The 15590-nt window shown below is 39.1% G+C and overlaps 3 protein-coding genes across 4 annotated transcripts; 2 read left to right on the top strand and 1 right to left on the bottom strand.

Annotated features, from left to right (window-relative positions):
* Positions 1-366: 366 nt before the first annotated feature.
* Positions 367-2787, bottom strand: LOC135484576 (ragulator complex protein LAMTOR3-A-like). Of its 2 annotated transcripts, none has more exons than XM_064766198.1 (6): positions 2770-2787; positions 2325-2359; positions 1971-2029; positions 1606-1739; positions 1194-1257; positions 367-918 (listed from the first exon to the last, which is right to left on the bottom strand). In XM_064766198.1, the coding sequence occupies exons 1-6, from the start codon at positions 2776-2778 to the stop codon at positions 845-847; spliced, it is 375 nt and encodes a 124-aa protein (XP_064622268.1). In that variant the 5' UTR covers positions 2779-2787; the 3' UTR covers positions 367-844. The 2 variants fall into 2 exon arrangements, with proteins under 2 accessions (XP_064622268.1, XP_064622277.1); XM_064766207.1 differs by lacking the exon at positions 2770-2787 and adding an exon at positions 2474-2483.
* Positions 2788-2816: 29 nt separating this feature from the next.
* LOC135484566 (large ribosomal subunit protein uL1m-like) lies at positions 2817-6051 on the top strand. The gene is made up of 9 exons (XM_064766172.1): positions 2817-2848; positions 3351-3504; positions 3669-3879; positions 4118-4207; positions 4312-4383; positions 4649-4769; positions 4986-5101; positions 5376-5457; positions 5675-6051. The coding sequence occupies exons 1-9, from the start codon at positions 2818-2820 to the stop codon at positions 5836-5838; spliced, it is 1041 nt and encodes a 346-aa protein (XP_064622242.1). The 5' UTR covers position 2817; the 3' UTR covers positions 5839-6051.
* Positions 6052-6336: 285 nt separating this feature from the next.
* On the top strand, positions 6337-12073 carry LOC135484573 (inactive serine/threonine-protein kinase 19-like). Its single transcript, XM_064766185.1, has 8 exons — positions 6337-6406; positions 6773-6928; positions 7274-7425; positions 7614-7758; positions 8044-8140; positions 8424-8580; positions 8999-9087; positions 9210-12073. Exons 2-8 carry the CDS (start codon positions 6775-6777, stop codon positions 9250-9252), a joined length of 837 nt encoding a protein of 278 aa, XP_064622255.1. The 5' UTR covers positions 6337-6406; positions 6773-6774; the 3' UTR covers positions 9253-12073.
* Positions 12074-15590: the final 3517 nt, after the last annotated feature.

Here is a 15590-nt window from a genome sequence, read left to right as displayed (position 1 = left end):
AAAGCGAGGTTTCGAAGAACCTGTGCCGGTCCTCGGCATTCACTGGCATGCCATTAATATGGTTCGGCACCTATTGTGGGGCATCCTCTTGCAAACAGGGCCTACAACACAACTTCTCCTTACGCACGTTTCATTGAGGGAGTAGGTATGTATCAGGTGAAATGGCCTGATCTAGTCAGGAAGGTTGTGGGGTCAATGGTTGAGATATTATTTGAAATGAACTTTGGACAAAATCTATCCAAAAAGAAGGCATCCTGACTGAGGATGCATGCACTCAAGAGACCGACGATGCAGTTATTAAGGCCCCTTATCCGGAGGAAAAAAGTATCCTAAAAAGAATTAAAGCTAAACAAGAAGATAGGGAATTTGATGGGAATAATTATTTTCTATCATATATACACGTACATATGTTTTTTTATATCTAAGATTGTAACAGCAAACACACTGATACAATTCTATATGATTTACAAAGCCAAAGGCTGAATTGATACCTTTCAACTGGCTTGCAACGATACTTATTAACTTAACACTATCTTGTACACAAAGCAAAATAGGCAGAACCTTGCACATTTGAAACATGACCCACCCAACAGGTCATTAAAGGAAGAGTATCCCAAGATAATTCTTTGCCAGCACGAACAGTTGTTCCAAAGTTCCTCGACAGTACAGACAAGCGGTTTGCAATAAAGTGGACTTTTTCAAATGCTTTAACAAATACTGTCCTCTGAACAGGAACTTAGTCAATACGATAAGTGCCAGCTCAGCATTATCTTCACACACTCCTCATTTAATAGTGAAGCACATTGTAAAGTCATTTATGTCCTTGTCAGAAAGACTCCACTGATTATGATCCGCTGACAGCCATTTTCAATTCCTGTAAAGCATCGTCCAATTCTTGCTCAAGACTCAGAATAAGACCTGCAAAGAACAATTTTATAGAGATGCATATTGTTCTTAATTGGTACATGTATCTAACCCAGAACATGCCCAGCCAATACATGTATGCTACGAATTTCAAACATTTGCAGAGATGTCATTTACTAGGCCCTACAGGGCTTGTGCATCAAGGCGTGAGATCCGGATTTTCCCCGAGTGTGGCACCAGTTATCGAATGCACTAAACATCTACCGGTACTAAGGCTGCACTCAGGATTAAGACAAGCTGGCTTATGAACAACTATTAATGACCCTTACCAGTATTAGCATCACTTGTTGCAATCATTGTCACAATCAAAGGCAATTTGTTCAAATGCACCACCTGAAAATGACAGAAGCAGAAATTGTCAAAGATGCTCTATACTATTGTAGATTTCACTTTATCAGTAAGATGTAACATCTTCTGGCCTAGTTGCTATTTACTGTGAGAACAAGCCAAGCTTTGAACAATTGCAGAATGTGCCATTGTCTTCAGCCAAAGCATTCGATGCATAGGAGCAGACTCCCTGTTATTAATAGAAATTCATCTTCGCTTGTCACCACAAAGACTGTCTTCAATAGTCATGAATGAAAAGGTATGTACTTATATGGAAATTTCAAAATTATTCAACCCCTCTTTTTGACGAACAGCTTTTTGAACCACAGGTTCCTTTTACTGCATTCAACTTACCTGGTAATTTGTGTAAAAGCATATCATATTTTTGTTGCGAGAAAGTCCTAATTTACTGGCTTGTTCTGTAGCGATACCAAAGGTTGAGAGGAATGATGGCCTCGTAGCTAGTTCTGGAGCACTGTCATCAGAAACTGAAACAGAACAAGTAAGGATATAAAAGACACGCAAAAAAGATGCGAAATGATCACTCTATTTGATCTCGAAGTTCAGATCTCGTTTTAATGCAAGTTTCCTTCGCAACAGTGAAGAGGGTAGGAATTATAGTAATTGTGGAACAACAGTACTTGATCAATCTAAACATTGGGCAGACCTACCAAAGACAGCCTTAAAATAACCTTTCTATATTCAGGTGTGGTACTTACCCTTCACAACCGGGACACCTTCTCTGTCTGTTACTATGATGGCATGAAGACCATCAATCCTGAAAGTATATATCAAAACAAGTAGGAGTGAGGCTGCTGTTAGAGTGTCTATTATTTTTCTCCTGGGCTGTCCCGTCCTTGGGACTGGTACACGTGGCGATGATAGTTGTCTTCCATGTCCAGTCAGGAAACCACTTAGGCTAATTAGCATTCTAAAGAAAGTTTTGTCATGGTTGCTAGAATGATGTCTATCTGACAGAAGTATTAACATATCTAGTGGGTTTGAAGTTAAAGTTTTCCTACCCAGAGGCATGAATATTTGAGTAAGAACATAATACTTAATGACATACTTACTGTTTCATTTGCCGATGGAACAGTTTCTTCAAATCCTGAATAAAATAAAATAAAATTTATGAAGTTTATAACTGAAGACATGAGACACAGACGTGGGACAGTGTCACTACTGTGCTGTCAGTGACAGTGAGTGTGACTCTAGTACACACAGGGTACATATTCATATTATTGTAGTCATGTAGTGTATCGTGTAAACACTCCTCTGCCCCATCAACACAACGTCACAACAGCCCTGCCCCTGTTAAGTGGAAGTGGCCAGACTTAATCATTCATAGGCTATAATTTTCCGTTTTCCGGATCAAGACACAATGGACATGCCTGAACAAGTAAAGTATAACTTCTTCAACTTTGATGAATACATTTGGCCAAACTAAAATACATTTTAGACGTGTACAAGTTGTGTAAAAGCGAAAAAAGTGATCATTTCCTGAAACTTTTGTCTCACCTCCGCCATGTTGTCACTTTTTTTCCTCTTCCACTGAAGATTTTCAAGATGGCAGCCTCCATGCGGAGCATATTTTCGGGTATTTTTTTCTGCAAAATCTTCAATAAATCCTTTTTCTTTGCCTGTATTTTATGATTTATAGCACCAATATGTAAACTGATAACACATTCATATGAATAAAAGATGATTCTGATTATATTGGTCTGGCTGTTCTGTAAATATGAGATTTGTTATGACCTCTCTGGACTGAAGCCAGCTAGGCCTATAGTGCATTGCCATTGATGTACAGCATGTAGGTATAGGTACATAGTTCTCATGTATCTCGGTGGTCTTTGTTATCTTCGCAACTTCTTTGCAGCATCATCACATCATCGCGGTTTGTCCCGGCTGGGATTGTCAGGTTGTGTCTTGTTACTATTTACTTTAATTTTGGTGGTCGGTGACGGTGATTTCTCATCAGTAGGCATGGTCTGGAGTCTATATCATAGCGCAATGTCCGTCATTGTCATAATTGGAGCATTTTGGAGGCACATTTCTTAACTGCAAAAGCTGTTAACTGTAACGTAGCAATGTCTTTTCAGTCACCAGGTTTGGAAGCAGGATATCATCCCAATGGAAACAACATCCGTCTGGGCAGATTCTTATTCAGCAAGTGAGATGGAAGACAAAGAACAGTCAAAAAAATAAAGCTCCACACGAAGCAAAGGAAAAGGCAAAATGGACAAATCAAAAGAAGTGAGTTGTCAGTAACACAGTGTTCAGGTATTTACATGTAGTATTTCAAGCATTAGCTGACAATTGAAATGTGAGGGATATCGTACCTGTAGTACCCATGCGTAGAAAGAGGATTCATCTTTCTTACCCCAATGTTTTTAATGTTGTTCTTCTCTTTACTTCAGAAATGCCAATGTTGAAGAAAAAAAGATTATCCGTGTGAATACGAGACAGGTGGTCGATGATGTGTGGATACGAGCCCTTTATGCTGAGCCGATGTATACTGCCTTAAAAGCCATTGAAATGCATAAAGAATATGCTCAGCCAGCTATGTTGGATAATATGGAAGGAATGATTGTTGCAAAGATGACACTAGATTTTTCAACTAAGAAAAAGGTAACTTGTTCCTCACTATGTAAAGGAACTAAATAATACAGATTATTGACTACCTTTTGTGTCAACCTTCAGTCTTTAGATACAAGTCTTTGTTGAATAATCAATCCCGGCACTGCTTCTAAAAATTTTTTGCTCGTCACAGAATGTGGAACTAGTGTAATATCCTCGGGGAAAACTACCCCGAGTACTACACCCGGTACTGTGCTATTTTTCATCCTTGAGCGTTTATCTGTTTCAGACTAAATTCATGAAGCCATTCAAAGAACTTGTGCGTCTACCTCATCCGTGGGATCATGGAGAGACAAGAAATATTTTGGCGTTTTGCAAGGTAAGATAATTTTGTGGCGAATTTGATTCCGAAACAGTGGTATTTTGTGAAATATGTTGATATGATTCCGCATGCACTAATCTATCTCTCTTCATTTGTTGTAGGAACCAGGGGATATTGAAGCAGCTGAAAAGATGGGTGCTGTTTATGCTGGTGGCTTGGACCTAATCAAAAGGGTTGGTATAGATAAAGCTGACATGATGTACATATATAACGCATAGCATTGCACAAGAAAATGAACATCTAAAAACTTGAAGCCAATTTCACATTCTGTCAAAGTGTAGGCAAAAGTCCCCAAAAGATCCCCGACTTGGATAAAAAGACCGAGTCACTTATTGGCCAATAAACCCAATTGGTGATGAACTGAGGTGGCAGGGAACTAACATTTACAACAAGCAAATGTAGGGGTATACTCAACAGACAGTCTTTATGCATTTTCAGATTGAACGAGCAGAAGTTTTACGCGAAGAGTTTGATTATGTTATCTCAACATTTGACATTGCTCCCGAACTGATGAAAATACGCTCAATGATCAAAGATTTGTTTCCCAATAAGAAAAATGGTGAGTTATTTAGCGTGGAGCTTCTGGTGTGTGTTTTCTTTATTGTCGTTGTAGGCAGGATTTTCAATGTTTCTGGATTTTTTTTCAAGAACTTAAGTTTGACTTCAATGATTTCTTGCCTGTAATCATGTAATAGTTTAATAATGAATATCTTTCAGTTTGTGGTATAAGTTTTCTGGTCTTGATATACACTTCTTGAAACTAATCTACTTGCAGGAAATATTAGCCAAAGTGTAACTGAGATGATGGAGCGTTTTAGGAATGGTCATAGATATGAAGTGAAAAAGACGTCTCTAGAAAGTGAGGGAACCGTTGATGTAGCATTTGGGAGTGTAAGTGATCCGGCAATAAGACCCAGTGCCCAAGCCACTTATAGCATTAATCTATCTATCAATCTATCTGTCATGCAGCCATGTTCCAATTGGGGTGACCTTGTATAGTTGACTATGTGGTACCAAAGTTGTTTATGCTCTGCAAGGCGCATTAGATCTCTGGTCGTTTTTCCTGTCCTTTCCATTTCATTGTCCGTACCAATTATCTTCAGTCGACTGCTTCTTTGCAGAAAGATTTCTCTGTTTTTCTGATATGATATATTTTTGTTTTTAGTTGACTATGACAAATGAACAACTAGAACAAAACTTGAAGGAATTCATTACTGCAATATGTGCTAAAAGAAGTCCTGACTTGGGTAGGTGATATGCTGGACTCTGGCAGAATGTGTACGTCATTACAATCGGGGCCTGGTTACACAAAACTGGTTAAGGGGTACACAGCTTGTATCTAATGGTGGTCCGGGAAATAGAAATGCAGTTATACACAATTCTGTAGTGCTGTTATTATCAATACGAATTTGCTGAAACCAACTGTATAATTTCAAAAAGGTAATTTTTTGTTTGTTATTATAGGTCCTTTTATAAAAGATGCCCTTTTCCTATGTCCTCCATCAACAGAACAATTCTTAGTGGATTTGACATCATTTATGCCCAAATCTCAGAAGAAAATTGAAGAGGAAACACTGACAGCGAAGGCTGAGGATAGTGATGATGAGGTGGTTGCAGCCAAATCCTAGAAATGTGGAGAACATTTTTGATGAGGCCACTAAGGCCAAATCCTGGAAATGTGACATTATAGGCCTACTGATATGTCTGGTATTGTAACAGCTTAAACCTGGTCCAGTCGAGGAATTCTTTTGACTTGGAGGTCAGTGATGGCCTCGAAGATTTGTCTGTGTGCAAGACTTTAATTTTTGTACAAAGTGTGTAAATAAATGTACATCTACATATCAAGACTTGTGTTTTGTTCATAACATATCTTTGTATGAGTATGGCATGGCAGAGAAAACTACTGTTAATATTTCTGTTAAAGCTGGCAGCTGAGATGATAATGAGCTAAGGACCCATTGTCTTCTCTGTTTCTGTTGACTTCATCTCAAAGAACAAAACTCCTTAGATCTGGTCTGATTTGCGGTGAATATGATTGAGGGTAGGAGTGGGTTAAATTTATATTGTCACGAATATCCCACAGGTGGCGCCACTGAATGCCACTATATGTCACGTGACATACTAACAACATGGCTCGTGAGCCGATTGAATGAATAACGAATTTTGCTGAATAAGTACTTCAATTTCTCGTAATTGGTGGGTATAATTACAGTGAAATTTAAATGAAAGTATAAATAAATATGAGTATTACCTTTTAACAACCTCAATTTTACCACTTGCTACGGTTTTGTTTGTTGATTATGTAATTCGCAGTTGGCAAGTTTTCATTTGTTCATTCATTGTCAAATGTATACTACACACTACACAGTGCGTATAAAGTAGGTAGTGCGCACTATGTTGATCTGGAAAGGAAGCACTTCTTTGCAGTTAGTTGGGTTGGGAATACATGTAGGATGACTGGACCACAGGGTCTGCTCACGATGATAGGGAGGTTGGGGGTGTTGTGCATCTATACTGACACTCATTTGCATATGATGTTCTGTTATTCACCTGTTTTTCTAGTCATGAATCGTAAAAGATCTTTGCCACTGCCAGTGTCAGACTTGTATCGTCGTAAGCGAAGATTTGTTGCTCAGCCTCAGCAGCAGCTACAACAGCCGCAGCAAGATGAAAAAGCCGTTGACAGTGAAGATGGGCTGTGGAATTCAGAATTGCCAGGTAATTTTCCCTGGTCTTTCAGCCAAATGGACCTCACAAAGACAAACTAGAGCTCAAACAAACAAATGCACGTACTCAGAACACATCAGAGGACCTGAGCCAACTTTGGACAATGTCATGACCCTTTGTTCCAGGTGAAACACATTGCTGGTCAGCACCTTAACAAACTTCTTTGAAAAGCTCCATAGTGTATGAGCTAGATGTTTTCAAGGGTGCAGTGGTGGAGTGATGTTGGGCAAGACATATTACTGTGAGCCGGTGTCCAAGTCCATGATGTTGGACAATGAAAATGAGCCACCACACTTCGGTTCTAAAAGGTATTGTACTTTTCACTTTGAATTCCAGACTCTTCGTTCCCAAATGATGCAGAGGCCACAATGTTGTACCTTAAGGATCTGTTTCCTGTGGAGAAGTTTCAAAGTCGTCTTCCGCCAATCATAGTCAAACACCAGCTCTACAGTATGATCACAAATAGAACTCTAGCAGACAAACAGTTGGTATGTAGTCAAATGAAACCATATCTAGTGCTTCGGCCAGGATTTGAAAAGGGCAGGATACTTTTTCAATTAGTTAGTAATGTCCTAGAAACTGAAAACCGGCCAATGAATCATAGTGTACTGGGGACAAATTGCAATTAAACAAAATTTTTTGATAAGGTGTACCTTTTGTGTCCTGTTTATTTCAGGGTGAATTGCGGACCAGGGGTGATGTTCGTATGTTCAAGATGAGCACGTCTGAAGCTGACGAGTTTTGTTTGGTGTTTACTGAAGACTACAAAAGACACGTGATCTTACACACTGTCAAGTCAGGAGCTAACTTGGCACTTGTTGGTAAGCAGTGAAGTTTGTTTTTAACTTTTAGGACATTTTTCATTTGACTGCCTCTAAAGGTTCCTTGGTTTGAATGCTGTTGCTTTAAATGGAAAAAAAGACCTCATAGAAAATCATTTTAGAGTAATTTAGAGTAATTGAATTGAATTGAATTGTACATTTTCAATAAAATACATTGATAGCCTTTATACTTGCTCCTAGCTCTACTTGACAGCCCTATTGATGTCGTGTGGAATTGTCTTTCATCAACATTTCTGTGGATAAACTGATATCTTCTTGTTTCAGAACGATTTTTTGATACTGTGATAAAAGAATGTCCAGATATTAGTTTTGATAAACAGAAGTTGATGACTCAGTACAAGTTCAAGGAGGAAGAAATCCAGTGAGTATCAAAGAAAAACCTGAACTTATTTTTTGGGCAATTGGTGTTCACATATATTTGATGGGATGTGATATCAAGATTGAACCATTAAAGTAAGCTTGCTATATACATGTATTTCCTGGAAGAAAACATCCTTAGTACTCGTAGCGAAGCTGGGATTGATCTTTGGAAGTTGAAAAATGCAGTTCATATTGAAAGGGTGACTATCTAAAGATGGGGGGGGGGATCAGAGTGCCGTTGTTTCAAATACATTTAGGATTATAACAGCGATTTCTTATTTCAGCCAGCTGATAAAGTGCGGTGTCCTCAATACACGTGATGTGGGAAGTTGGTGGTTATCCATACCAGACCTAGGAATCTTTATCAAAAGTTTTCTCCGGGGGAGGAAGGCTGTGATCACAATGATAAGAAAATCAAAATATCGAGAAATTTTACAACAAGTGAGTGAGGGTCCTTCTTGACTTGAAGTTAAATTTAGTGAAAACGTTCAGTAACAGGATTCACAGGATAGTTCACTTGTGTTTCCAGGACTATGGTTGGATATGAGTTTGCCCCTCAAAGCAGTGGACTGTTGCTTGAGTATGCCTGGAAACATGTTCTAAAACTGGGTGTATAAATGGTTCAAAAGCCTGAAACCTTTTTGCCAGCGATGGTAGTGGTGCTAATGTTAAGAGTGTGAAGATATTCAGTTTGGGTGTTGGTTTAAGCCTATTTGAAAACATGATGTATGCGTCTTTGAAACATGCTTCTCTCAAAAAGACATCAATTTTACAATTTAACAAAGAGTGGGTTTAGCATGTAACGGCAGATATCTTGTAATGAAATTATTGCATTGAGGTTATTGGTTCTTTTTCTCAGGATTTGGAAACTCGCAAGCTGCCGAAGGTTGCCCGCCTCGGAATGATGTATCACATTCATGATATCATTGGGGCAGATCTGGTTGATTGGTAAGTGACGTAGTTCAGTTTGGGCAAGTGACATGTAATCAAAGTCAGTCATCACATTATACTGAAGAATAGAGCATTGTCATGTCTCAGTTGTCATTCAAATACGAATTTAAATCTTTCAGGATCTGTACAACATCTGGGAGGCTGCTCCGTTTGACAGAGTGAGATGAATCCATTTGATATCCTTGGAACAATCAAGAACGATATTACTGCTCAACTCCAGTCGTTTCTTCTGTCGTTCATAAAGTTGGAGTCGGCATGTTCTGTTAATGCATGCAATGAGATGATGTCCCTGTCGTGAACTCCTCCTCTGGCTGATATCTGTAATGAATGTGTAAAGTCTCCATATGTGCATTTATGGTTCACAATCTTTTGTCTTTCATTGTACTCGCATTACTACAACACATGTAATATACGACTGTGTTGATATTGGAATGAGACATGTCTGCTTAACTTTGAAATGAAAGTCTGGCTATTTTTAGTTGTCTTATAAATTGAGTAGTGTCAGGTTTTATCTTATTAAACTAGAACATGATATCTGCAAGATCTTGGAGCTGATTTGACTTGAGGTGGCAGGTTTTTTGTTTACTACTACATGTAAAGATTCCAATTCTTGCTGGACTCACCTGCCTATGTTGGATGCTTTTAGTCAATTATGAAGCATTGTGTTTGCTGCTAAAAGTAAATCTGGCAGAACTGAAATTCATGCAGTTGACAGAACTCAAAGTGGTTGTCAAATGATAAGTCAATGCCCCCCCCCCCCCCCCGGTTCTGTGTGAAATATAGCAGAGAAGTGAAAGTATCGTTAGTAAGTAATATTAATTGGGAAAGAATATCATATCATGTCAGTCATGTTGACAAATTAACAATTTATTGTATTATAAATGGTGCTCACATTAGAATGAATTGCAGCTACAAGGAGCTTCTTTCAGCTTGAAGGTTTTATCAGTTGAGAAGATGCTTATGCGAATTGTTTGTCCATAATATCAGGTTTGTATGTTTGGATCAGTTCTAACTGGTTGTCTGTTGGAAGACCAACATATATTATGGGATGACTTGATCATGTGATTGCAATTCAGACGGCTAATGGTTACAGTCTCTACATTCTCTTGACATGTCACCCCTTGCTGCTATAACCTTGACCTTTGTAAGAAGTGGAAAATCATGTGATCGAGACATCCCACAATAAAAATAGGATTCCAATTTTGTCAAACAAGTACCAGTCTACAAAAGCCGCAGTTGTTCACTTTTCTGGCATTCATGTATGTTTTGAAATGTTTTTTGTGTTGAGTGATGTCTACACTCACAATGGGTGATATGAATAAAGATTAGCGAATGCTTTCACTTGTACAGGAAGGCCTAGTGTAAATGTACATGGAGTTTTAGATAAAAGCATTTACTAGTCTTTATTCATATCACCAAATGGAACTGAATACCTCGAAGCACTACCAAAAAGACTTTTGTCTTGTCAGATTTTCAGTATGGGTCGTCTACCGTTGTTTTAATATGTGATCGGCGAATGTAGATTGAACAACAAGGTATACAACTGCCTACATCTGTTATCATAATAAGGGCTTTCAGGATAAATTTCTCAGGATTACATTAGTAGTAATGGCACTCTGCCATGGCTAGGATATTTGTCAAAAGATCTTAAATTGGAAACGCCAGCAGTTTTTGGACAGAGTCAACAAAAATTGATATTGCATGTTGTGTTGGGAAACTGATTCTCCATGGTGTTCCATTACTGGACCAAGATGCTGATGTTCGAATTGCTGTGTATAAAAGGGGGTGTTAAGGCAGGAGCTTGGTGGTCAAAGGTGACCTGTATGCACAGGGCTCGGAGTGGTGTTTGATTCAGCGATAAGGATATTTCTCATACAAACGTAACCATGATCACTATCACATAGGAGAGACCCCTTTTGGCAACTTGGTGTAATTAATCGGGCCGACCTGGCTCCTGCCTGTAGTTAATTGATGTCCATGAGGTGTTTTGCTCCTTAATAGGTCTTATTTTTGGCGTTATAGATGAATGTACTGTTTTGTTTTTGATGAATTGATGAATTGATTTAGCTACTAACCATCACTTGATGGAGATGGAACAATGAAGACAGGCACGACGTAATCGTCTGTTACCACCTGACTAAGTAGGGACTTTGAAACTTGTCATCATACTCCAAGGATGAGTGGAATGGCATTGCTTTCCAGCCATAACTCAAGATGGAACTGCATGTGTAGGCGTGTAAAGTTAACATGCAGGTCACAAAACTATCAGTATTATAATAAGTTTGGGATTATCTCAAGTTTCTGAATTGCCAAATTGTCCCTGTTGACATGCTTGATTCATTCATCTTGAGCATGTCAAGGGGGACAAGTGGTCACAGAGAACCTTGAAGTTATCCCCAACTGACATTTTAAGTTACACCTACTTTTTAATAGGATTGTTAAAGGTAAACTTTGGGTTTAATTCATCGCTCCAGGTGAACTTCATTTTTGTATGACGTAGGTGTAGAAGAGCTGCAGTCCAAGTCGCAAAACTACTGTCTTGGAATTATGTTCATTGTTTGGGGAGTTCATAATTTTGAATGGAAATTGTCGCTTTGTCAGTTTCGAAGTTATGGCTTTCCCAAAGTGATTTTTTGGTGTAGCAACTTTGAATGGGAAAGTATCAAAAGAAACTTGGAAGTTGGGGCTTCTCGACCTCATATAAGTTGATATTATTATTTTAAAGAATGCCAGTTGCATTCCTCCTTTGAAGATACCATTGATGGTATAATTATTTAGCTAGCGCCAGTTGCATGCCACTTTGAGGGCTACTATAGATTGTATAGTCATTTGGTTGTGAATGCTGTCTGTTCTGTTCATGGACGTACTTGGGTAGTATTGCTTTTGTTTTATTTGGTCTTGTTATTTGTTGGTGTGTATCAGTTGACCCCCATTCCTAAATGTACATAGTCAATACTGTAAGGAAATAAACATCTATTTATTACTTTGTTGTCATGGTTGGTCATGTGATCTCATGCCAGCCTCTGATTGTGACTTTGTCCTTTCTTAAGACCAATTTGGGATTTGTCGAAATGATGACCAAGTCTTCTGGTTGTGACTTGTCCTCGTATAGACCAATTTGCGGTTTCTCTGATCAAATGCCCAAACACACCCTGGAAGACTCCCTTGATCACCAGCCAAGCTGCAGAATGTGTCTTCTGCATTCGGCTCTGAAGATGTCCTCCGTCCATGATGTGTATGCACTAGGATGTGCCAGTCGGTTTTGAGATGGTATAGCATGTGATCGGTAATACATTGAATGTGGCTTGATTCTTTGAAGCACATTCTTGATTCCAATCGTAACCGCATTCAACACAAGTAATGCATTCCCAGCAGGCGTCCTATCGCGGGTCTTTTATGTCAACTCGACGCCCACAGTCAATGTTTGTTTGTTGATGTTGATGTTGCCGTCATTGATGATGTTTGTCTATTTGCATCTCCAATACCGGTATCAAGTTCTAAGATAGTGACATGAGAGATGAGTCATGCATCAAAAAAAATAGTAGCTTGATTCATCTTATGTTTCTGCTATCGAGGGCAAGGAAAGGCCAGGAAATGGAGTATACTTTGGGGAGGTTTTGTCTTTTTCATGGTTTAAAAACAAAAGATGCTCTTGAAAGCGTTGGCGAATTCTCATGCTTGAGTCCAATTTTTTTATTGAAAGCAATAGGCTATACAAGGTGTCGAGTTCGACCTTTGAAAGCATTCGTGTGTTTACTACATATTCCCAGTCACCGGGCTGCCTTTCTTCAGGGATGTGCAGCAAACCTGATAGTCTGATATTTTAAACTGATGTGTTGTAGATAGCTCAGTAGCATTACTACCCTGGATGAGGTCCTATGTCAAGAGCGATGAGCGACTATAACAGCAATGGCATTTTTATGTCCTATATTGATGCCATCGGGTCTTGTACCACATCTGCGTTAGACAATTTGTGAATGCCATCATTGATCATGTTGATGCACATTGTTTGTGTTCACAGCACGAGTACAGCTAGACTCACGAGGCGGCCCATTGCGTCATCCTTATTGGATCTCCTTATGGACTGCCGCCGCAAATTGCGGGAATTCATTTCTCCCGTGGTTTAGATGGTATGCGTACGCACTGCGTTGTATCGTTAGTTGACCTATACATGTGAATAAGCAACAAATAAACGATCAAAGGCAAACATCGTTGTTGGAGGTTGGCATGTGTATGACAGGTGTGCAAGGGATAGTAGTCCTAGGGCTGATAGTCCGTGTAACAATAGCCCGCATTGCTAAATGTTTTGAGTAGGGTTAGCGGTACAATAGATCATGCTGCTTAATTGATCAAATACAATGCTACCGGACTATGACTCCAGGGGGACTATATCCGCTGTCACACCGGTCATATCTGTCACCGAAACATGAAGACGAGCTCGAAGAAATAACCAAAGACCAAAAATAAACGATGACTTGAAACTTCAGTTCTTGGTGTTCTTTTTTGAGGATGCTCTATACCAATGACATCATCATTATAGACGAAAGTGTCAATTTCTGATGATGCTTGACGAAGGTGTCCGACCTAGTGGTGTCACCTAGGACGCTCCTTCTGAGCATATCTAGAGCTTCACCAGCCACGCAAACTATATCAGCCCTTTTTGTTAACCCGAGCTCTGCATGAATCCTCTCTCTATATGTATCGATTCATCTTTTGATGTCAATTTTTGTATGGCAAACATAATATAGCTTTGAGAAGCAATCTGACACCAACTAAGTTACTTGGGTTGCTTGAGAGGCATTATGTATGAGGACGGTGTATGATGCTAATGGATGAGATCGAAAGGTGACTCATGTATAGAAAGAAGGCTCAGTTTTCATGCTGCTGAGGCTGTCTTGTTGTTCATTGAGAATCATAAACAAAACAAACGCCGAAGTTTAGTAAGGTTTGTACGACAGCAAACTGATGACAGAGGCACATCGTATCCTAGTGGAAACCTTCTGATATCTGATCAGCAACTTGACGTTCAAGTGAGTATACTTTTCAGTGAAGCACTTGCCGGTCAGAAACTGACTTTTTTCTTCAAGAAAGTGGCCGGTCAACAAACCTCGTCCTTGGAGGAAGCATGACTGTAGTGATCAAAGCGATCAAAAATGCGTCTTACTGGTAAACCCTGTTTAGAGTTTGCACAAATTGCATAGTTCTGTTTTGGTGGGAACTCGTTGTTTCGTACCAGAAACCCACTGAATGGCTAAAACCTCGTGATATCCTAAGTTGTTGAGATTGAGAAACCCACCAAGATGGTGTTTTAATCTTCTGTTCGCACGTCTCAAATAACCTATCATCAATATTCCTGATTGTTACTACGTCTTTATTTAATCATCTACTGCAAACAAATCATTTCTATAAAGCCCACTAATCTATTATTACATCAACGAGCAGTTTAACTTGCTAATTATGTGTTAATTTACCCGATGTAATCTGCGCAGTTTCAGTTTTTCTGCTGGTAACCGGGTTTCAGTTTTTGGATAAGAAGGCGAGATCGATTACTCGGCACATTTCTCAAGATTTTTTAATCAATTTATTAATAATGCACAAGTTATTAGAGGAAAAGGCTTCCCTACATTATCAAAGTGGTATTATTAATTATTGTCCATAACATTTATGAGACACTCTTTGCAGGATCATAAAAAACGTTTCTTGCAGCATAGACTTACCGGAGCAGAGTTTTTTGTGTTTCATTAATCGTTATATTACTTCACGGTTAATATTTTGCTCTTTCGTCGTGATTTTACTGTACTCTTATACCGAATTCAACAGCCTCGCGATATCTAAAGAGAGAACAATAACACTTACAAGGTGCTTACAAGATGCAGGATCGCGGTGGACCAGTCTCCCCACTATCACAAGTATAGGATGACAAATGAACCCTCTCGAGAGTTTAGGTTGAACTAATTCCTTGTGTTGTTTATATTGATCTAGTCCTTCTACATTCCATACATAAAGATGGAATGATATTCGCTTACCCCATGCTAACCAGGTAATGGTTGCTTATACCATACCTAAAGTGGTCAGAAGATTGAATCCAGCGCATGCCCTGATCCCCTGTACACACAGCAAACAACAATCTTAGACCAGCGATCGGATAACAACAAAGAACAATTATCCTAACATCCGACAAGGGAATTGGCAAATAAACCTCCATCAAAGCCAAATTACACGCGCGGCTATCGAATTTGCTAAACTAATGCATTTTTCTTCGAACGATATACGTGTACCAGCGAAAGCTTTTATAGACCAATAATACATCATCGGTGATATGGTACTTTTGTGACATATGGTCTCAACGTGAAATTTTTGGGGGCTGGACATCAAGAAGAGGATGGTAAAACGTCATGTAAGAACTAATGAAACGTAATGGCAGAACCAACAACACAAATAATCCAACGGAGTTCGCTCAGATGAAAGTATTAACAGAACGGTCTCGGAAGCTGCGGACA

Source organism: Lineus longissimus, chromosome 1, assembly GCF_910592395.1.
Source record: "Lineus longissimus chromosome 1, tnLinLong1.2, whole genome shotgun sequence".
Classification (NCBI taxonomy): Eukaryota; Metazoa; Nemertea; class Pilidiophora; order Heteronemertea; family Lineidae; genus Lineus; species Lineus longissimus.
The sequence above is the reverse complement of the archived record's forward strand: the minus strand, read 5'-3'. Positions and strand labels throughout refer to the sequence as shown.

Coding starts and splice junctions, on each gene's coding strand:
- LOC135484576 (XM_064766198.1), bottom strand. Junction 2,030..2,324: donor TTCCATCGGCAAATGAAACA/GTAAGTATGTCA, acceptor ATATACTTTCAG/GATTGATGGTCTTCATGCCA. Junction 1,740..1,970: donor AGGTGTCCCGGTTGTGAAGG/GTAAGTACCACA, acceptor GTTCTGTTTCAG/TTTCTGATGACAGTGCTCCA.
- LOC135484566 (XM_064766172.1), top strand. CDS start 2,818: ATGGCAGCCTCCATGCGGAGCATATTTTCGG. Junction 3,505..3,668: donor AAATGGACAAATCAAAAGAA/GTGAGTTGTCAG, acceptor TCTTTACTTCAG/AAATGCCAATGTTGAAGAAA. Junction 4,208..4,311: donor ATATTTTGGCGTTTTGCAAG/GTAAGATAATTT, acceptor CATTTGTTGTAG/GAACCAGGGGATATTGAAGC.
- LOC135484573 (XM_064766185.1), top strand. CDS start 6,775: ATGAATCGTAAAAGATCTTTGCCACTGCCAGTGTCAGACTTGTATCGT. Junction 6,929..7,273: donor GTGGAATTCAGAATTGCCAG/GTAATTTTCCCT, acceptor TTTGAATTCCAG/ACTCTTCGTTCCCAAATGAT. Junction 7,426..7,613: donor CTCTAGCAGACAAACAGTTG/GTATGTAGTCAA, acceptor TGTTTATTTCAG/GGTGAATTGCGGACCAGGGG.